The sequence below is a fragment of the Heterodontus francisci genome, chromosome 1 (assembly GCF_036365525.1).
Source record: "Heterodontus francisci isolate sHetFra1 chromosome 1, sHetFra1.hap1, whole genome shotgun sequence".
NCBI lineage: Eukaryota > Metazoa > Chordata > Chondrichthyes > Heterodontiformes > Heterodontidae > Heterodontus > Heterodontus francisci.
The window spans coordinates 242,155,318-242,178,846 of record NC_090371.1 but is presented as its reverse complement, the minus strand read 5'-3'; the positions used below and the strand labels follow the sequence as shown (position 1 = coordinate 242,178,846).

At 42.0% G+C, this 23,529-nt stretch overlaps 1 protein-coding gene across 1 annotated transcript; it reads left to right on the top strand.

Annotated features, from left to right (window-relative positions):
• The first annotated feature begins 19,691 nt into the window (after nt 1-19,691).
• On the top strand, nt 19,692-23,152 carry LOC137357286 (interleukin-8-like). Its single transcript, XM_068023552.1, has 4 exons — nt 19,692-19,809; nt 20,545-20,680; nt 20,797-20,871; nt 22,088-23,152. The coding sequence occupies exons 1-4, from the start codon at nt 19,746-19,748 to the stop codon at nt 22,113-22,115; spliced, it is 303 nt and encodes a 100-aa protein (XP_067879653.1). The 5' UTR covers nt 19,692-19,745; the 3' UTR covers nt 22,116-23,152.
• The last annotated feature ends 377 nt before the right edge of the window (nt 23,153-23,529 follow it).

Below are 23,529 nucleotides of genomic sequence, written 5' to 3'. Positions count from 1 at the left end.
TTCTTCTTTAAGCCTGAGAAAGCCTGTTTATGTTAATTTCTTTGCCTTGTAATTGGAAAGCTGTGAACAAGAATTCACAAAGTGGGAGCTCAAAACACAGTATTTTAAAAATTAAACCCTGTTACAATAAGACCAGGTGAAGGCTGAAAAGACCCCCAGACACCTTTCTCACCTGGTCGTAACACCACCTTGAATAAAGTTTGTATCTTAAAAGTAGGAATATGATATGTCTTTACTGGAAATGACAATAGCACCTTCAAGTTGCAAAACACCCAAGATGCTTCACAGGACCATTAAATAAAATTTGACACTGAGCCACGTAAGGAGATATTAGGGCAGGTAACCAAAAGCTTGGTCAAAGAGGTAGGTTTTAGAAATGTCTTGAATGCAGGAGAGGTATAACTTGACTGCTAGTTCACTTTGCCTGGTCTCACAGTCACATTGTGTCCCCACTCATGGCACATTCATCGCTCATTGATCTTTTATAGTACATGTAGCCATGTTTAGTACTCTTAGAAACTGTTGTTTTCTATCCCTATCTCTTCTCCATTCAATCAACTATATCTTTACATATGGGGGACTAATATAATTGTGATTTTAAATAAGTAACATTAATATTAACCTATGAAGATGAACAATATAACATTCAGTTCTTCGAGGCTGGGCATTTCAAATAAAAATATCAGACATAAAGATGTTCGGACAGGATGCAGAACAGCAGAAAACTGGACTGTTCAATGTAAAACCAGGCGAATGGCCACCCTACACCTGCCTCTCCGCCTGCACCCTGAGGCCCCATGAAATTATGGCCAGAGAGTAGGAATGATGGATAGGTACTCAAATTGGCAGGATGTAACTAGTGGTATTGCCCAGGAATCTGTACTGAAGCCTTGGCTTTTCATTATATTTACAAATGACTTAGAAGACAGAATAGAGAGCCAACGACACTAACTTAGGTGACACATAAATTGTGTAGACAGGAACAAAATGTCACAAAGGGACATTGATAGATTTAGTAAATGGGTAAAACTGCTGATGAGTTTCAATGTGGAGAAATGTGAAGTTATTCACTTTGGACTTAAGAAAGATAGTTCAATATATTTCTAAATGGTGATAAGGTAGGAACAACGAAGGAGCAGGGAGATTTATTGGTCCATGTACAGAAATCACTAAAAACTGGTGTTCAGGTATCAAAAGTAATTTAAAAGGTTAATGGGATGTCGGCCTTATATCTCAAGGGGGGGCTAGAATACAAAGGTGCGAAGGTTATGTTACAGTTCTATAAAGGTCTGATTAGACCCCATCTGGAGTATTGTGTTCAGTTTTGGGGACTATACATCAGTAGGGATATATTCGTCTTGGAAGCAGTGCAGATTCACCAGAATGGGATAAAAGGGTTAAGTAAAAAGGGAAGGTTGCATAGACTAGGTTAAGCATTGAGTAAAGAATATTAAGGGGTGATCTAATCTTTAAGATGAGTAAAGGCTTTGATAAAGTAGATGGAGAGAAACTATTTCCTCTGATCGGGGAGTCCAAAACAGAGAACATGACTAAAATTAGAACTAGGCTGTTCAGGAAACACTCCTTCACATGGAGGTCGTGGAAATTTGAAATTCTCTTCCCAAAATGCTATTGAGGATATGTCAATTAAAAATTTCAAATCTGGGCTTGATAAATTTTCGTTAGACGAGGGCTTTAAGGGATAGGGAAACAAAGCGGGTAGATTATCTAACTGAACAGTGGACAGGCCTGAGTGGCTGACTGGCCTACTCCTGTTCCTATGATACTGAAGCTAAATGTAGTAATGGCAGAGGTAATCCAATAGAAGGCAGGGATAAAGCTGGAACTTTCCAGCTGTGTAAAGCTCAGTATGCCCAATAATGTCAAGTTTATAAGAAAGGAGGAGCACACATTCCCTCAATTTTGATCTGCCACTGTATCCGCAGTGGAGCGAGAATTATAAACCACTGTGGAGCTGTGCTCCTGAACCTTCCAGAGTCAGTGCATTGCCAAGTAATGCTAATAAATTCAACAGGTGCCTATGCTTATATGAGTGAACATTGGGTACTCATTAGACAGGAGTGCCAAACTGTGGTGTTTAAATGGTACATGGTGCAGCTGGCGAAAAAAATAATGAACATAGAAATTAGCCCTCTCAATGAGGGTTCCAATTCCATTAACCTGTACTCAGCTAGGTGTTCCAGGTCCAGACCCAAGCCTGAACACCCCCATTTGCAACATCTATTAACCTGGACATTGCTATGTTGCCAACATCCAGATTGTTCAGGGCAGAGGAAGCTTGAGCAGTCTGAATCCAGCAGGTGTTGCTCTCCCATCTGCACCACTTCATACTGATTTCAGGGTATTTTTTTATTTATTTAGAGATACAGCACTGAAACAGGCCCTTTGAGTCTGTGCCAACCAGAATTGTATGTAATATTCCAAGTGTGGCCTAACTAAGGTTCTGTACAGCTGCAGCATGACTTGCCAATTTTTATACTCAATGCCCCGACCGATGAAGGCAAGCATTCTGTATGCCTTCTTGACTACCTTATCCACCTGCTTTGCCACTTTCAGTGACCTGTGGACCTGTACGCCCAGATCTTTCTGCCTGTCAATACTCCTAAGGGTTCTGCCATTTAATGTATATTTCCCACCTGTATTAGACCTTCCAAAATGCATTACCTCACATTTGTCCGGATTAAACTCCATCTGCCATTTCTCCGCCCAAGTCTCCAACCGATCTATATCCTGCTGTATCCTCTGACAATCCTCAGCAGTACAGTACAGAGGGGAGGCGGTGGCTTAGTGGTATTGTCACTGGGGTAGTAACCCAGAGACCCAGGGTATTCCTCTGGGGACATGGGTTCAAATCCCACCACAGCAGAAGGTGCAATTTGAATTCAATTAATAAATCTGGAGTTAAAAAGCTAGTCTAATAATGGCCATGAAACCATTGTCGATTGTTGTAAAAACCCATCTGGTTCACTAATGTCCTTTAGGGAAGGAAATCTGCTGTCCTTACCTGGTCTGGCCTACATGTGACTCCAGACCCACAGCAATGTGGTTGACTCTTACATGCCCTCTGAAATGGCCTAGCAGCCACGCAATAAGGGATGGGCAATAAATGCTGGCCTAGCCAGCGACGCCCACATCCAATGAATTAAAAAAAAACTATCCACAACTCCACCAACCTTTGTGTCATCCGCAAACTTACTAATCAGACCAGCTACATTTCTCTCCAAATCATTTATATATACTACAAACAGCAAAGGTCCCGCACTGATCCCTGCAGAACACCACTAGTCACATCTCTCCATTCAGAAAAGCACCCTTCCACTGCTACCCTCTGTCTTCGATGACCGAGCCGGTTCTGTATCCATCTTGCCAGCTCACCTCTGATCCCGTGTGACTTCACCTTTTGTACCAGTCTGCCATGAGGGACCTTGTCAAAGGCTTTACTGAAGTCCATGTAGACAACATCCACTGCTCTTCCTTCATCAGTCATCTTCGTCACTTCCTCAAAAAACTCGATCAAGTTAGTGAGACACGACCGCCCCTTCGCAAAACCATGCTGCCTCTCGCTAATAAGCCCATTTGTTTCCAAATGGGAGTAAATCCTGTTCTGAAGAATCCTCTCCAATAATTTCCCTACCACTGACGTAAGGCTCACCGGCCTGTAATTTCCTGGATTATTCTTGCTACCCTTCTTAAACAAAGGAACAACACTGGCTATTCTCCATTCCTCTGGGACCTCACCTGTAGCAATGAGGATACAAAGATTTCTGTCAAGGCCCCAGAAATTTCCTCCCTTGCCTCCCTCAGTATTCTGGGGTAGATCCATCTACCTATCTACCTTAACATTTTTCAAGACACCCAACACCTCCTCCTTTTTGATATCGACATGACCCAGACTATCTACACACCCTTCCCTAGACGCATCATCCACCAAGTCCTTCTCTTTGGTGAATACTGATGCAAAGTACTCATTTGGTAGCTCGCCCATTTCCTCTGGCTGCTTGCATAGATTCCCTCCTCTGTCCTTGAGTGGGCCAACCCTTTCCCTGGCTGCATTTCTATCATTTCCTCATTTCTATCTTAAATGGCAGAGCCCTTAATTTGAACTGTGCCCCCTAGTTCATGCGGGGAAACATCCTCTCAGCATCTACCCTGTGAAGTCCCCTTGGAATCTTATACATTTTAATAAGATCACCTTCCTATCTTCTAAACTCTAATGAGTGTGGGCCCAACCTGTTCAACCTTTCCTCATAAGATAAACCCGTCATCTCAGGAATCAGCCGAGTGAAACTTCTCTGAACTGCTTCCAACGCAAGTATGTCCCTCCTTAAATAAGGAGACCAAAACTGGCACAGTACTCTAGGCGCTGTCTCACCAATGCCATGTACAGTTGTAGCAACACTTCCCTACTTTTATACTCCATCCCCCTTGCAATAAAGGCCTACATTCCCTTTGCCATCCTAATTACTCGCTGTACCTGCATGTTGACTTTTTGTGATTTATGTACAAGGACACCCAGATCCCTCTATACCACAGCATTGTGCAGTCTCCATTAATATTCTGCTTTTCTATTCTTCCTGCCAAAGTGGACAACCTCATATTTTCCCACATTCTACTCCCTCTGGCAAATTTTGCCAACTCATTTAACCTACCTATATCCCTTTGCAGACTCTTTGTATCCTCCTCACAACTTGTTTTCCTACCTATCTTGTATCGTCAGCAAAGCAAATTTGGCTACAATACATTCAGCCCCTTCATCCAAGTCATTAATATAGATTGTAGATAGTTGAGGCCCCAGTGTGGCACTCCGCTAGTTACAGTTTTCCATCCTGAAAATGTTGCATTTATCCCAACTCTCTGTTTCATGTTAACCAGTCCCTTAGCCATGCTAATATATCATCCCCAACACCAGGAGCTCTGAAGTAAAAACAGAAAGTGCTGGAAATGCTCAGCAGGTTTGGCAGTATACAGATTTCAGGTCTGTAATCTTTCATCAGAATTAGCAAATATTTGAAATGTAATAGGCTTTGAGCAAGTGAAAGGAGGGAGGGGAAAGAAGATCAAAAGGGAAGATTTGACAGGACAAATTAAATGAAAGGATGTCATGGAACAAAGGGAAAAGGGAGTGGTAATAGCCATAGTAAAAGACAAAACATTTGTTCAAAGAGAGCACTAATGGCAGAATAATGAACAGCTCTGTCTGAAAGCCAAAACATGAAAAACAAGTTTGAGACCAGATGATAAAAAACTCAAAATGGTGGTCATGGTCTGAAGTTATTGAACTCAATGTTAAGCCCAGAGGACTGTAGAGTGCCTAATCAGAAGATAAGGTGCTGTTCGTCAAGCTTGCATTAAGCTTCACTGGAACACTGCAGCAGGTCGAATACAGAAATGTGGCCCTGAGAGCAGGATGGTGAATTAAAATGGCAAGCAACCTGAAGCTCGGGGTCATGTTTGCAGACTGAATGGAGGTGTTCCACAAAGCGGTCACCCAATCTGCGTTTGGTCTCCCCAATGTAGAGGAGACCGCATTGTAAGCATCGAATACAGTATACTAAATTAAAAGAATTACAAGTAAATTGATGCTTCACCTGCAAGGAATGTTTGGGGTAATAAAAGCAAAATACTGTGGATGCTGGAAATCTGAAATAAAAACAAGAAATGCTGGAATCACTCAGCAGGTCTGGCAGCATCTGTGGAAAGAGAAGCAGAGTTAACGTTTCGGGTTTCGGGTAACGTCACTGACCCGAAACGTTAACTCTGCTTCTCTTTCCACAGATTCTGCCAGGAATGTTTGGGGCCTTGGATAGTGAGAAGCGAGGAGGTAAAATGGTAGGTGTTACACCTCCTGTGATTGCATGGGAAGGTGCTATGGGAAGAGGATGAGGTGTCAGGGGTGATGGAGGAGTGGACAAGGGTGTTGCAGAGGGAATGGTCCCTTCAGAATGCTGAGAATGGAAGGGAAGGGAAGGGAATATGTGTTTGGTGATGGCAAACTGGAGGTGGCGGAAATGGCGGAGGATGATCCTTTGGACATGGAGGCTGTTGGGGTGGAGAATGAAGATCAGTGGAATCCTGCTGTGGGTCTGGGAAGGAGGGGAAGGGGTGAGGGCAGAAGTGCGGGAAATGGGTCAGGCACGTTCAAAGACCCTGTCAACCACAGTGTGGGGGAATCTTTGGTTAAGAGAAAATGGAAGACATGTCAGAAGGGCTACTGTGGAAGGTTGCATCATCAGAATGGATGCGTTGGAGACAGAGAAACTGGGAGAATGGAATGGAGTCCTTACAGCAGGCAAGGTGTGAGGAACTGTAGCTGAGGTAGGTGTAGGAGTCGGTGAGCTTATAATGAACATTAGTAGACAGCCTATCCCCAGAGATGGAGACAGAGAAGTCAAGGAAGGGAAGGGAAGTGTCGGAGAAGGACCATGTGAAGGAGAGGGAAGGGTGAAAATTGAAAGTGCAGTTAATGACGTTTTCCAGTTTGGGGCAAAAGCAGGAAAAGGAACAGGTACAGTCATGAATGTACTGGAAAAAGTGTTGGTGGAGGGGTCCTGAGTAGGACTGGAACAAGGAATGTTCGACACACTCACAAAAAGACAGGCATAACCAGGACCCCATGTGGGTACCCATAGCAGCACCTTTTATTTGGAGGAAGTGAGTGGAGTTGCAGGAGAAGTTGTTCAATGTGAGAACAAGTTCAGCCAGGTGGAGGAGGGTGGTGATGGATGGGGACTGGTTGGACCTCTGTTTAAGGAAGAAGCGGAGAGCCCTCAGACCATCCTGATGGGGGACGTAGGTATAGAGAGATTGGACATCTATAGTGAAGAGGAGGCAGTTAAGGCCAGGAAACTGGAAATTGTCGAAATGGCATAGAGTGTCAGAAGAGTCACGGATATAGGTGGGTAGAGACTGGACAAGGGGAGAAAAAATAGAGTTGAGATAAGAAGAAATAAGTTCAGTGGGGCAGGGACAGACTGAAATGATGGGTCTACCAGCACAGTCCTGTTTGTGGATTTTGGAAAGGAGGTAGAAGCGGACTGTGCGGGGTTGCAGGACTATGATGTTGGAAGCTGTAGAAGGAAGATCTCCAGAGGAGATAACGTTAATGACAGCCCTGGAAACAGTAGCTTGATGTTTGGCCATAGGGCCATGGTCCAGGGTAAGTTAGGAAGAAGTGTCTGAAAGTTGTAAATCAGCCTCTGCAAGCTAGAGGTCAGTACACCAGACAACAACAGCACCACCCTTGTCTGCAGATTTGATCACAATGCCAGGGTTAGACCTGAGAGAACGGAGGTCAGCAAATTCAGAAGGAGACAGGTTAGTGTGAGTGAAGGAAGCAGAGAAATTAAGATAGCCGATGTCACGCTGACAGTTCTCAATGAAAAGATCAAGAGCAGATAAGAGGCCAGGTTGAGGGGTCCACGTGGAGGGAGAATACTGGAGTTAGGTGAAGTTGTCCGCTGCTCAGGGGCAGTACGCCTAGCCAAAGAAGTTAGCCTGGAGACGAGGGTGATGGAAGAAGAGCTCTTATCTTGTGCAGTAACCTTTTATGTGGTACTTTAACAAAAGCCTTTTGGAAATCCAAATACACTTCATCTACTGGTTCCTCTTTATCCACTCTACTTGTTACATCCTCAAAAAACTCTTATAAATTTGTCAAACAAAATATCCCTTTCACAAAACCATGTTGACTCTGCTTGATTGTAATGTGATTTTCCAGATGTCGTGCTGCTACCTCGTTAATAATCAATTCTAGCATTTTCCCAATGACAGATGTTAAACTAACTGATCTATAGTTTCCTGCTTTCTGTCTCTCTCCTTTCTTGAACAGAGGTGTTACATTTGCTGTTTTCCCATCAGCTGCGACCTTTCCAGATCAAGGGAATTTTGTATAAATACAACCAATGCCTTCACTATCTCTGCAGCCACTTCCTTTAAGACCCTCAGATGCAGGCCATCAGGTCCAGGGGACTTGTCAGCCTTGAGTCCCATTGATATTCCCATGACATTTTTTTTCTAGTAATAGTGATTGTTTTAAGTTTCTCCCTCCCTTTTGCCTCCTGATTTTCTTATATTGTTGGGATGCTTTTATTGTCTTCTACCATGAAGACGGATTTAAAATACTAGGGTCAAAACCTCTGCCATTTCCTCATTTCGCATTATTAATTCCCTAGTCTCACCTGCTAAGGGACTAATGCTCACTTTAGCTATTCTTCTCCTAGTTTATATATTTGTAGAAGCTTTTACTGTCTGTTTTTACATTTCTTGTTGCTTTTCTTTCATCATCCAATTTTTCCCTCTGTATTCTTTTTTTAGTCATCCTTTGCTGGTTTCTAAAATTTTCCCAATCTTCTGGCCTACCACAAATCTTTGTAACATTGCACATCTTTTTCAATTGAATATCACCCTTAACTTCCTTAGTTAGCCACAGATGGTACACCCTTCTGGTAGAGTCTTTCTTTCTCAATGAAATATATCTTTTATTTATTGATATAGCACTGAAACAGGCCCTTCAGTCCACCAAGTCTGTGCCAACCAACAACCACCCATTTATACTAATCCTACATTAATCCCATATTCCCTACCACATCCCCACCATTCTCATACCACCTACCTACACTAGGAGCAATTTACAATGGCCAATTTACCTATTAAACTGCAACTCTTTGGCTGTAGGAGGAAACCAGAACACCCATCAGAAACCCACATGGTCACAGGGAGAACTTGCAAACTCAACACAGACAGTACCCAGAACTGAATCTGGGTTGCTGGAACTGTGAGGCTGTGGTGCTAACCACTGCGCCACTGTGCCATCCTTTATTAAGAGTTATGAAATGTTTCCTTAAATGTCTGCCATTACTTCTCTACTGTCTTATCTTTTAACCTACTTTTCCAGTGCACTTTAGCCAACTCTGTTTTCATACCCTTGTAATTGATTTTATTTAAGTTTAAGACACGAGATATGGACCCACATTTCTCACCCTCAAATTGAATGTGAATTTCTCTCCTGTTATGATCACACTTGCCGAGAGGATCCTTTACTATGAGGTCTTTAATTAATCCTATCTCATTGCACATTACCAGGTCCAAAAAAGCCTGGTCACTGATAGGTTCGAGAATATATTGTTCCAAGAAACTGTCCTGAATACACTCTATGATCTCATCCTCCAGGATACCTTTGCCAATTTGTTTTGTCCAATCGATGTAAAGATTAAAATCACCCATGATTATTGCCTTACCTTTCTTGCAGCAAGCCCCCAATATTTCTTGATGTATACTCTTTCCTACTTTGTAGCTACTGTGCAGGGGCCTATAAATGACTCACACCAGTGACTTGTTACCTTTGCTGTTCCTTATCTCCCAACAGAGATCCATCTGGCCCCTGCAGTATGATGGGGTTGCACTGTGCCTTGTAAATATTAGGATATGAGGCTGGTGAGACAAACCTCTCTCCCCCAAATCCTACTTCTTGATATCTACCTAAAACAAAGTAAATTGGGAATCACTTCCTGACACACATACCTCACTAGATTACAACGCACAGAATTTATTTTGGCAGCAATGATACAGTACAAACAGAGATCAAATCTTAGGAAGCAAGTCTGATGAACAGGGAATCCAGAGAAGGCACAAAATCCTGCTGGATTCAAATAATTCAGCAGAAATCGTCTCTTTTCTGTACACACAGGGCAGTTTTGCAGAAACTTCATCTCTTTCTCCATCCACTTATATTCAAGGTGCCTTGGTGAAGAGAGCGATGAGATCAAAGGTGTATTAAAGTTTCACTCTGTATGTAAAATAAAGAAATTGACTTGCTTTGCTTATCTCAGCAACATGAATCACTGAATGACTCACTCAGGAGATGGAGAAAGATCAAAGTTGTATTGACTGCATTCATTGCACACTCAATTTACAGAGGTGAACGGGCAGGGCATCAGCAGTGAGCCTTCTCAATGATCTTCCCGTTGTTTCCTTCAATTTTTTTTTACAAATAAGCTGGCTTAAATTGAAAAGGTTTTTGGAACAACCATGAGGAATGGAAAAAGGACACAAAACATGAAGTTCATAATATATAAACAGTTACTAATAAAACAGAGAAAGGTAGAAAAATTAAAGAACTAATAGAGAAAAAAAGGAAGAGAAATAAAATGAGGCAACACTATAAAGGAAGCACAAATGACTAGTAAAAGAAATAGGAAATAACAAATGAAAATAACAGCAAGACATCCATAAAAGAAAGAAATAATGATGAGATAGAAAAAAGGTAATATTGGGTGAATAGAATAAACCAATTTTAAGAACTTATAATGCTTGGATAGAAACAGAAAGAGGTAATAAATAGGAAAGTAATGTGAGAACTAAGTGAATAAAAGAATTAAGAGGAAAAGGAAAAGCATAAATTTGGAAATAAACAGATTTAAAATGAAATAACGAGAATGGAAAGAGCACCAGGTAGGATTTTGTTATTTGTTCTTGGTACATGGGCAATATTGACAAGATTGTGTTTTTTGCCCATCCCTTTGTTCTCCTGAAAAGGTGTTAGTGGGCTTTGTCCTTGAAATATTGTAGTCCTTCTGATAATGATGCTCTTACAACAGTGTTGGTAGGGAATTTCATATTATTGATCCAGCATTTAGAAATTAACATTCAGAAATTAAGTCATATTACAGAATCATAGAATCATACAGCACAGAAGAAGGCCATTGTGCCTGTGCCAGATTTTTAAAAGAGCTACCCAATAACTCCTCCTATTCTGCTCATTCTGCATTTATTTCTTTTCAGCTATATATCCAATTCTCTTTAGAAATTTACTCCTGAATCTACTTCAACCACCCTTTCAGGAAGTGCTTTCCAGATCATAACAACTTGCTGAAGATTTGATTTCTCCACATCTCCCCACTGATTTTTTTGCTAATTACTTTAATTTGTCCTTTGGTTATTGACCATTCTGCTAGAGGAAACAGTTTATCCTTATTTACTCTATCAAAACTGTTAAAATGTTGAGCATCTCTATTAAATCTTCCTTTAACCTCTCTGCTCCCTGAAGAATAATCGCATTTTGTCTAGTCTCTCCACATAACTGAGGTCTGGGTATTCTGTGATGAGAATAGGGCAGGAAAGTAGATTTGAGGTAGATGATTGGCCACGTTCTTATTGAATAGCAGAGCAGGCTCAAGGGGCCATATGGCCTACTCCTATTTGCATGTTCTTACATGCTTCATCTCTCATCCAAATGCAAGTCGGGATGGTATATGAGGATTAGAGTTGATGGTCTCCCTTCAATATTGCTGCTTTTATGCTTTTCAGTGGTAGGGTCGCAGGGAAGGGGTGTTGTTGAAGTGCACTTGACGAGATGCTGCAGTGCCTCCTACGGAGAGTACATATTGTAGCCACTTTGTGCTGGCGATGAAGGGAAGTGGATATTAAGCTTAGTGATAAGAAAGTCGATCGAGTGAACTCTCCCTGGATGGTGTTGAGGTTTTTGAGTGTTGTTGCCGCTACCCCATTCTAGGAAAGTGGTGAATGTTCCACCATACTCTTGATGCATTTTCTAGGTGGTGAAGAGGTCAGCACATGAGACTTTCATCACAGAGTACCTAGACTCTGTTTTTGTAATCAGAATGTTGATGCGTCTGATCCAGTTAAGCATCTAGTAAATTGTGATCCTCAGGATGTTGATACTAGGGGGCTTGGTAATGGTTGTGACATTAATAGTCAAGAGATGCTTCCTGTCTTCCTGATGGTCATTACCTAGCACTGACGTGGCACAAATGCTGCTTGCCACTTGTCAACTCAAGTCTACATGTTTACTATGTTCTGATGTGGCCTGCTTCGTTATCAGAGGAGTTGTGAATGGATCTGAACTCCATGGAGTCATCAGCCACCAGTCCATTTTTGAGCTGATGATGAAGGAAAGGTAGTTGATGAAGCAGCTGAAGATGACCGGACTGGAGAGGTTTCACTAAGAATCTCCTGCTATGATGTCCTAGGGCAATGATAACTGGACTCCAACAATTACAGCCATCTTCCTTTGTGTAAGACCAAAAGAAAAAATACAGAGAAGAAAGATATGGAAAGAGCAATGAAAAAAGAAACTGTAAACTAAACAAAATACTGAACAAAAGAAACAATTAAGGTGAAGTCCAGCAATTAAATAAAAGACAGCCAAAACTGAAATAATTAAAGAAAAAATTAAAAAAGATATGGGATCATGAAAGGCTCAAGGGCATATTTTTGCTGGATACTTGAGAAACTAAACAACAACCAATAGGGACAGGTGGGGATGTGGTAGGAATATGGGATTAGTGTAGGATTAGTATAAATGGGTGGTTGATGGTCGGCACAGACTCAGTGGGCCGAAGGGCCTGTTTCTGTGCTGTATCTCTAAAAACTAAACTAATTACATCCTCAAAAAACTCTAAAAAAAAAACCTCGTAGGTGGCCAGGATGGTGCCTTAAACTGCAATGCTGATTCAGCCTGTGTTTAGTGCAAGACGCCATTTATGGTAGAAGAGTTGAAGCCACTGTTAGGAATGGCTGCCTGGAGTCTCATTAAGCAGGAGATTGCCACTTAAAATGCCTGCTAGTGCTCATTGAAGAGGCCGAACAGTATTTTGGTGGCTAACGGTTCAATTAAAACCCTCACCTAACAGCGACCAGCTGTTGATGTCAATTTCAAACACTACCTAAAGGGATATTTCATGTTCATTGCTGCTGTGCTGTGAAAAGGCCCTCTGAAATGCAATGAGAGAATTTCTAGGACACTGTCAAGATTTCACTAATATTCAAGCAATATTTATTCCAGAAGTACTGTGAGAACTTCACGAAAAAGAGTAGGCGTGATGCTATTCCATCTTATTGGACAAGTTATAGGAGACATCAGGAGAAAGGGAGTGCTTGGCCATGGTCATCTTGCTAGGGTTTCCCCTTAGTTTGGACAAAGAACGAGAAGAGGTCATAAGGCCAGGCAGAGAAGCACCAGCTGTTTTAGGGGAGTAGGTACAGGACATCTCTCCACCAGAACCTCCAATGCCACATCCGAGACCCTGTGCCGCCTCTCTCTCATCCCTGAGCCATCCTGCAATGTTCCGCTTTCTGCCAGCCAGAGTGGAAGTAAGTGTGAGGAGCCCACGAAAATTGCATCTAATCAGCACTTGAATGCTAACGTGCAGGTTTCTGCTTTAGCACCTGCAGGCAAGTTCAAATTATGGTATTGAGCAGTGTGCTGCATTTAAACTTCCAAACAGGTGTGTCTTATCAGCACAGCACCCATTTAGAGGCTGTTTTCAATCTTTGGACAAACACCCTCATTGTTTTCTGTCATTAAAACTTAACACTTTTGGAGGAAGTTTACAAAAAAAGTGACACTAGAGTTAATCTTGTTTGAGAATAAAAGTGAATATTCACAATTTTTTTTGTTGAAATGTAGCACTGTTGGTAAATATGAAAATAGTGTCTTTATTTCTTTTAGAAATTGGCTACAACAATTAAGTAAAGGCTAACAACTCTGAGCAACAAATGGAAAATTCTATAATCTATGTGCCAGTAAAAATAGCAACTTCGACAAATATGACAAAATGGAAAACCCCGTTCTGTCCACAGATGTGGGTCAATTGCGTATTTGATGGTGTCATTGCTCTTCACTTACCACAGCTGTACTGTCACGTAAACAGGTCAGCATACATTATGTGGGTAGGGGTCAGTAAGAGTTGCAGCTAAATCAGACAGAAGCAGCAGTGGAGAATTACACAGCAGCAACTAAGCAAAAAATTACATCTTAGATTGAAGGGAGTTTGTATCATAGATTCACTAATAAACTCACACATTAGCCACATATTAAAATTAGTAAAATACTGAAATCATAAAACAATTTTACGCAAAGAGTCTTTGAAGTGTTTACCAGGAAAGGTCATTTACAGGAGAGTTCTCTAAAATACAGACAATTCAGTTTAAATGCCAAAGAATTAAACATAGAATGAAGAAAAGCTCCACTAAGGAAGTAGTCTTTTGAGAATTATTGTAGTGTATAGCATCAAACATACAAATTATACATTATACATTTAAAAACATATATATAAATAGAAATTTATATTTACATGTCTCTTTGAAATATATGTTGAATTGTCTTATGGCATTGCTCCAATAAGTCAGAGAGCTTGGAGATAATAATAACTTAGTGACACCCTTAGAACTGTTGCATTTCAGGCACTGCGCCTGAGGCCTACTCAGTGCTGAAAACACAGAGATTGACAATGTAGCCCAGAAGCATTTTGAACTGGTGCATGAATGTGAGGCTCATTAAAGCTCCCAATTTATTGCAAATGCAGGTAGAGGAGCAGATATGTAGACAGATTTTGGACAGATGTAAAGGTAACAGGGTTGTAGTGGTGGGTGATTTTAACTCCCCCTATATTGACTGGGACTCACGTAGTGCTAGGGGCTTGGATGGGGCAGAATTTGTAAGGAGAATCCAGGAGGGCTTCTTGAAACAATATGGAGATAGTCCAACTAGGGATGGGCCGTACTGGACCTGGTATTGGGGAATGAGGTCGGGCAGGTGGTCGAAGTTTCAGTAGGGGAGCATTTCGGGAATAGTGGGCGGCACAGTGGCGCAGTGGTTAGCACCGCAGCCTCACAGCTCCAGCGACCCGGGTTCAATTCTGGGTACTGCCTGTGTGGAGTTTGCAAGTTCTCCCTGTGTCTGCGTGGGTTTTCTCCGGGTGCTCCGGTTTCCTCCCACAAGCCAAAAGACTTGCAGGTTGGTAGGTAAATTGGCCATTGTAAATTACCCCTAGTATAGGTAGGTGGTAGGGAAATATAGGGACAGGTGGGGATGTGGTAGGAATATAGGATTAGTATAAATGGGTGGTTGATGGTCGGCACAGACTCGGTGGGCCGAATCGCCTGTTTCAGTGCCGTATAACTAAACTAAACTAAACTAAACTAAATTCCATAAGTTTTAAGGTACTTGTGGATAAGGATAAGAGTAGTCCTCGGGTGAAGGTGCTAAATTCGGGGAAGGCTAATTATAATAATATTAGGCAGGAACTGAAGAATTCAGATTGGGGGCGGCTGTTTGAGGGTAAATCAACATCTGACATGTGGAAGTCTTTCAAACGTCAGTTGATTAGAATCCAGGACCAGCACGTTCCTGTGATAAAGAAACACAAGTTTGGCAAGTTTCGGGAAGCTTGGATGACGGGGGATATTGTGAGCCTAGTCAAAAAGAAAAAGGAAGCATTCGTAAGGGCTGGAAGGCTGGGAACAGATGAAGCCCTTGAGGAATATAAAGAAAGTAGGAAGGAACTTAAGCAAGGAGTCAGGAGGGCTAAAAGGGGTCATGAAAAGTCATTGGCAAACAGGATTACGGAAAATCCCAAGGCTTTTCATACGTATATAAAGAGCAAGAGGGTAACTAGGGAAAGGGTTGGCCCACTCAAGGACAAAGAAGGGAATCTATGTGTGAAGCCAGAGGAAATGGGCGAGGTACTAAATGTGTACTTTGCATCAGTATTCACCAAATAGAAGGACTTGGTGGATGATGAGCCTGGGGAAGGGAGTGCAGATAGTCTCAGTCATCTCATTATCAAAAAGGAGGAGGTGTTGGGTGTCTTGCAAAGCATTAAAGTAGATAAGTTCCAAGGGCCTGATGGGATCTACCCCAGAATACTGAGGGAGGCAAGGGAAGAAATTGCTGGGGCCTTGACAGAAATCTTTACATCCTCATTGGCTACAGGTGAGGTCCCAGAGGACTGGAGAATAGCCAATGTTGTTCCTTTGTTTAAGAAGGGCAGCAAGGATAATCCAGGAAATTATAGGCCGGTGAGCCTTACGTCAGTGGTAGGGAAATTATTAGAGAGGATTCTTTGGGACAGGATTTACTCCCATTTGGAAACAAACAAGCTTATTAGCGAGAGGCAACATGGTTTTGTGAAGGGGAGGTCGTGTCTCACTAATTTGATTGAGTTTTTTGAGGAAGTGACAAGATGATTGATGAAGGAAGGGCAGTGGATGTTGTCTATATGGACTTCAGTAAAGCCTTTGACAAGGTCCCTCATGGCAGACTGGTACAAAAGGTGAAGTCACACGGGATCAGAGGTGAGCTGGCAAGATGGATACAGAACTGGCTCGGTCATAGAAGACAGAGGGTAGCAGTGGAAGGGTGCTGTTCTGAATGGAGAGATGTGACTAGTGGTGTTCCGCAGGGATCAGTGCTGGACCTTTGCTCTTTGTAGTATTTATAAATGATTTGGAGGAAAATGTAGCTGGTCTGATTAGTAAGTTTGCGGACGACACAAAGGTTGGTGGAGTTGCGGATAGTGATGAGGATTGTCAGAGGATACAGCAGGATATAGATCGGTTGGAGACTTGGGCGGAGAAATGGCAGATGGAGTTTAATCTAGACAAATGTGAGGTCATGCATTTTGGAAGGTCTAATGCAGGTGGGAAGTATACAGTAAATGGCAGAACCCTTAGGAGTATTGACAGGCAGAAAGATCTGGACGTACAGGTCCACAGGTCACTGAAAGTGGCAACGCAGGTGGATAAGGTAGTCAAGAAGGCATACGGCTTGCTTGTCTTCATCGGTCGGGGCATAGAGTATAAAAATAGGCAAGTCATGCTGCAGCTGTACAGAACTTTAGTTAGGCCACACTTCGAATATTGCATGCAATTCTGGTCGCCACACTACCAGAAAGACATGGAGGCTTTGGAGAGGGTACAGAAGAGGTTTACCAGGATGTTGCCTGGTCTGGAGGGCATTAGCTATGAGGAGAGGTTGGATAAACTCAGATTGTTTTTACTGGAACGACGGAGGTGGAGGGGCAACATGATAGAGGTTTACAAAGTTATGAGCGGCATGGACAGAATGGATAGTCAGAAGCTTTTTCCCAGGGTGGAAGAGTCAGTTACTAGGGGGCATACGTTTAAGGTGAGAGGGGCAAAGTTTAGAGGGATGTGCAAGGCAAGTTCTTTACACAGAGGGTGGCGAGTGCCTGGAACTTGCTGCCAGGGGAGGTGGTGGAAGCAGGTACGATAGCGACGTTTAAGAGGCATCTTGCCAAATACATGAATAGGATGGGAATAGAGGGATATGGACCCCGGAAGTGCAGAAGGTTTTAGTTTAGGCAGGCATCAAGATCAGCGCAGGCTTGGAGGGCTGAATGGCCTGTTCCTGTGCTGTATTGTTCTTTGTTCTTTGTTCTTTGAAGGAAAATGGCATTATTGTCCTGAGAGGTACTCCAAGCATCTCAACTGGGTACTGCATGAGAAAAACTTGCAGCAATGTTTAGTTTTTCATCTTAAAGTGGGTTGCGTCTTTTCAAATGGATTGAATAACTTATTGATATTCATTTGATAAATAAAATTCTAAACTGTAGAGTGTAGTTGTTCGTCTCCATGGCTTTATACACAGAAAGTCCCCATAAACAGCAATGAAAGAAATGACCCAATAATCAGGTGCACTGGCTCCTATGTGCTTATATAGGAATCATCATGCCAGAAAGCTGACTTGTTATTTAAATATTATAATGAGGTTGAGTGCCTCAGACTTCATTTCCATTTTGAATTTCACCATAGCCGGCCAGGTTTTCTAGGCCTTGGGGAACCCGGCAACTAAAGGGAGGTCAGGACTGCTGGATGCAGCAGGTAAGTGCCCTTTAAGTTCCATTCCACTTACCTGCTGAATCACACCACCACCCCCCAGACTACCTCCGCAATTGAACATCTCCCCAAGGCACTATCTCCTACTGCCCCAACCCTTCCGTTCTTCATCCACTCCAAAACCGACATTTCCTATTTCCGCACTGCAATCCCTTCTGATCTTCCTTCCCTCATCCAGCGCATCTGATCTCAGTTCCAGTCCTTCAAATTGACAGCCCAGTGAACCTCCCAATCTCCACCTCCATTCCCCTGCATCACCCCACCCCCACCACCATCACCAGAGATCTCCGATCTCGCCTCCTGCCTCCAATCTCCCACCCACCCCTAACCTTGGCCTATCCCCTCCGTCCCCCTCTCTGGCAACACCCCCCCCCCCCCTCCCCACTTCCATGTGTCTCGACCCCCACCCCCCATTCTGATGACTCCAAACCGCGAATGTCTCCAGCCCTGTGATATCTTTGGCTCCCCAAGGTCACCGACGTTCTGATTTCTCCAGCCTGTCTCTGACCCTCTGGTCTCCGATTATCTGATGTGTCTCAGGCACATCCCCCCAGCCTCTACCCACCCCCCCCCCCCCCCAATGTTGCCAGCAACTCCAATGTCTCCAGACCTCCAATATCTTTGCCCCACCCACCCATGTCTCTGATGCTCCACCACCCCACCCACCAAACAATGTGTCTCCGACCCTCCAGTCTCCAACTGTCCAATGTGTCTCTGACCCCCCACTGCACCCCCCCCCCCCCCACAGTGTCTCCAGTACCCCTGATGTCTCTGGTACCCCCATGTCCCCAACCCCATGATTGATCCAGGGCCCCTGACCCATGATCTCTCCTTTCCTCCTCCCTTCTCTCCACTCCCTGGCCGCAGGCATTTCTGCATCAGCTGTAGCCAGCTTTTCAATCTGGCTCGCTGCGGCTGAGGAACTGTTGGATCCCATCAGTTACAAAGAGAGATGAAGTCCGACCGTAACTTTTAGAAACTTTATTGCAGTACGTGATTGTTACATTACAAAGATACAAAAATAACAAAAAGCAAAATAAAAGAACATGCAAAAGAACAAAACAAAAGAACATGTGCTCACTAGAGCAAGCCTTTCTTATAGTTATTCAATAAAAAACTAGTAACGCCCCCCCTTGTTTCTGAGTGGTTTGCAGACTTCTGTTATCAGTGCATGATTGGTTCATTCGTCTCAGCATTTTATTTTTGCATTTTATTTCAATAGTTTCACATTCCCCTCCTTGAATTGTTAGGCTGATTAATGCCAAATTTTCCCACATTATACACCATCTGCTAAATTTTTGCCTATTCCCTTAACCTACCATATCTCTTTTCAGACAGAGTACGGTGGCACCGGATGCTATTGCTGGGGATGCAGCGGCCGCCCCCTCTACATCATCGGGGGCAGCCACTCTGCCCCTCCATTTAAATGAGCCCCTACGCAAAATATCGCGGGGGCTCAGCAGCGGCGATTCTGTGTCGGAACGCTGTCGAGTTCAAAGCATGCTGCCACAATATGCGGCGCGCTCATAAAATTCAGCCTTTTGTGTCCTCCTCATAACTTGCTTTCCTACCTATCTTTGTAATTTGGCTTCAATACACTCGGTCCCTTCATCCAAGTCCTTAATATATCATAAATACCTGAGGCCGCAGCTCTGATCTCTTTGGCACTCCACTAGTTACAGTTTGCCAGTATGACATTCAAGAAATTTCTCATTAATTTGTATCAAAAATTCACAGCTGCTTCGGATCTACAGGAGCTGGAAAAGAAACAAGATTGAGCAAAGAAAAATTCCAATCGGAAATGTTTCTTTATCTGTAATCAGTTTTAGATCTGGGTTTCAAGATGTTGATGATTTTACAATTGTTCAACTTGTTTAGTCTGTAAATTGCTATTGTTCATCTAAACCTCAGCTTTTTGGGAAACTCCAGATGATGTCATCATCCAATATTGGGTCACAGTATTTGTCTAATAAATACAGCAGCTGAGTAGTGAGGATCAGACAGCCACTGCAACAGCATAGCAGCACAGCAGCAAGAAGATAAAGAACATCGTACAGCAAAATACGATGAACAGCAAAGTTACTCTCATTGTCCTCACTCTCTTTGCACTTTATATGGCTTCTACCCAAGGTAAGAAATTATCAAACCCTGTGGGATGTATACAGAATCTAGAATCAGACTCATAAATGTGTGTATACACTTATCGTAAGATGTTTAAATAATAGCATTTAGTCACCAGTATTCATAAAAAAACATAAAGAATCCTGGTAGAGAAGAAATTAATTTTCAGTAGAAAAGTGTTATTTATCAATGAGTGATTTGAGTGAGCACCTATCAAATACAGAGCAATGGGTTGTCGGCGATATATTACACAGGTGAATGCACTCCAGGGCTGGAGATGCATATGGTTTTCGCTGACTGACTCAGCCACAAATTTACTTTGTAGATCGAATTTACCATTGAATGGAATCCTATCCATCAATATAGAGTAATATTAAAAGGTGCCTATTCTTAAAATTAACAGAGCATGGTAGCAGGAAATATGGATATGCAAAATGTACTGGAAATTTAAAGTTAAATCAAACAACAGGTGTGAGACCAGCTAGTGCAGTATACCTTGTTTTTCCTTTAGAAAATGTGATTCAATTCAACACTAGTCAGTTCTGCTTTCAAACTGCAATATTTCTTTCTCAAATGCTTGATAACAGGCTGACTCTATTCTGTGGTCATAAAGAGGTAAAGAGAGAGAATCTGATTGAGAGTAAAAATTGTTTTGAATTTTGTTCAAATACAAATATAGATGTGAAATAGACTGACTTTTAAAATTCGAGAAAGATTAACGTCTGTTGTTTGTCCTTTCTACAGCTGCATCGATTGGAAGAGCTGGAATGAACCTACGCTGTCAGTGTATCAAAACATCCTCAAAGTTCATCCATCCGAGGTTCATGGAGAATATTGAAATTATTCCAAGTGGTCCTCACTGTGCGAATGTAGAGATCATGTAAGTTTTTATAAAGCAGAGTCCTTTATACATCTTCTGTTTCTTTCAATAATGATTTTTAATTCATACTATTGAGAGTAAATCATTTGAATTGCAATTGTTTCTTTTTTCCTCAGTGTCACTCTTAAAAGTGATAGCCGTGTCTGTCTGAATCCTCATGCAGCCTGGGTGAAGAAGATTGTTGACAGTGTGTAAGTGTCTTTTACTATTTATTCTGAGCAACAATACTGTCAGAGAGAGGAATTCGGGTGAGATTATAACTCATTCAAAACCCACCCATTTGCACAGAATTAAAATTGGGCCCAGGAAATGTTCCACTTTATGTCCAGTCGTAGCATCAGATCTACTTCACTCAAGTACAGAATAAGTTAGCCACAGTGTAGATTTCCATTGCTTTATCTGACAATACACCTGAACAATTGACTTCAATTTTATCACGGGGTGAGGTCAGTCCGTGCATGGGGCCTGAGTGAGCAGCAAGCTTGCATGTAAAGGCCTGGAGAGATTTAAACTCCAAGGCCTAATTTCCATAATCCAGGTCCTGTCTTCCACCTGGACCAGCCAAAATCACTGCTTGGCTGATGGCTGGGAAGGAGGAACTTGGGCGCAGGAGGCTCCCATTGGAACAGTTCCCAGCAGTCAGGTGATGGAGGCATAGGTAGGGATGGGGGTTCCGGCCTGGGTCTCTTGTGGCCCACGTTTCAGCTCCTGGTAGGTTTAGCCTGGTGGGGAACCATGCTCCCATGTTCAAGTGTCCAGTTAAAATTGAAGATCGATCCCCAATGTTGTCTAGCAACAGCTTGTGCCGGGTGGTGGGAGAGGAAGTAATAGAGTCATAGAGTCATTTATAGTCAGATCAGGGCAGGAAAGGAGTAAATAAGTCACCCACTCCATCTTGTCCACACCCACCTTTGTGATTTCAGCCAGGTATGAGTTAATATCAGGGTTATAGTCTCTGTGGTATTGATATGACCTTCTGTAGTATGCATGTGGCACCTTTATTCCTCACTCTTGAGACTATTTCCAATAGAATGCTGAGTTAGTGCCACCTAGAATTGAAGATAAACGGCACAACATTTCTGGGGTCCTTCTCCACTGTTGCAAGTGCGGTATCCTCCAATTTAGGAATTTTGGACCGATGGGGTGAGATTCTACTCTTTGGGGCAAAGGTGCAGCTGGGCAGAATTTTTCGATGCCACTTCAACTCTGCCCAAACCCCCACCCATTTTCCTGGTTAATGGCTTGATCAGCATGGCCATGACAGAGGCTGCAAAAGAAAATTTAACATAAATCTATCAACAATAATTGACAGTTTTCAAAATCCTCGTTTTATTTATGTGAACATCAACACACGTTAACCTGAGAAATTCACAAGATAATTTTTATTCATTCTTGAATTCTTTACAGTTCCAAGAAGACAGATGAAGTTCACTGAGGAGATGCTCCGTGGCTGAATATCAAGAGCCTGAAGCTCCTTACTGGCTGAGGAATTCATATCTGTTTGCCATTTTATTCAGGCCTCTTATAAGCCCCTGCAGCCCACCAATGTACGACTGGTTTAAATCATTGTAGTGTGTCGTTCAGATGTATTGTATCAGATAATCTGAAATGTTTTCACTTGAGCATTGACTTTTTTTTTACAATGGGGTTTATTTAAATTTTATCTCATGTATCCATGGTAACATAATTAGCAGTAGCTAAGAGATTGAATGTAATCAATCAGAGGGCTGGTCCTGATGTTTGATGAAGCAGTTTAGATTGTATTATCCAATCAGATTATCATATTTACATGGTTACTGCCATATTATGTTGTTACCAAGTTTAATTTCTCAGTAAAATTAAGGCCCTGAAACTTCATGGGATTTCTTCCAGTTTCCTATCATAACTTTGATTGGAGTCTGGCAGTATTCTCCAAGAAATGCCTGGTTATACTAGCTCTTCACTGGTCTCTCGTCAGAGAATGGGAGAATAACCACAGAGTTTCAGGACCTAAATTTCTATATTTACTGTATGAAAAACTGTCAGTATTGTAATTCCATTTCATGTCAGCCTACATTATTAATATTTATGTTGTTATTTTTTATTTATGTATTTACTATTGCTGAAAAAACGTTCTCATGTTGAGACAACTGCAAACAAATCATGCAAAAATCAATTTGTAAAGTTTTTAAAACTGATTTATACTGTATGGCATATTGCTAGATTATTTATAATTTAATATACATGGATTAATTGTTTGCATAATTATTTAACTATTTTAAATACCAAATTTCATAGAATCATAGAATTTTACACCACAGATGGAAGGCATTTAGACCATGGTGTCTGTGCTGACCCTTTGAAAGAGCTATCCAATTAGTTCCACTCCCCTGCTCTTACCCTCTTTATCATAACAAATGACACATTCATTGTGATTATCTGTTTAACGTGTGAATTTTGTTCAAAAGGAATAATAAATTGAAGTTTAACAAATATTTTGGGCTTTTGAAAGTTGAATGTATATCAATCGCTTATACCTTTTGTACAATACATACACCATACATCTCTGTTAAGTATGCAACATCCAAAGAAAGAAATTGAATTTATATTGCACTTCTAAGAATCTCAGGACATAACAAAAGCATTTCATAGCCACCAAAATACTTTGGTATTATGGTTACTGTTGTAATGTAGGGAACCATGGAAGCCCATTTGTGCACAGCAATATGGCAAAAATAGCAATGAGATACATGACCGCATAATGGGGGTAAAATTCTACTTTGGCAGAACGCAAAACTGTTAATAGTGAATTGGCTGCTTTTTTACACCTAGTCCTATTGACTTCAATGGAAATGAAAATCAGGTGAGAT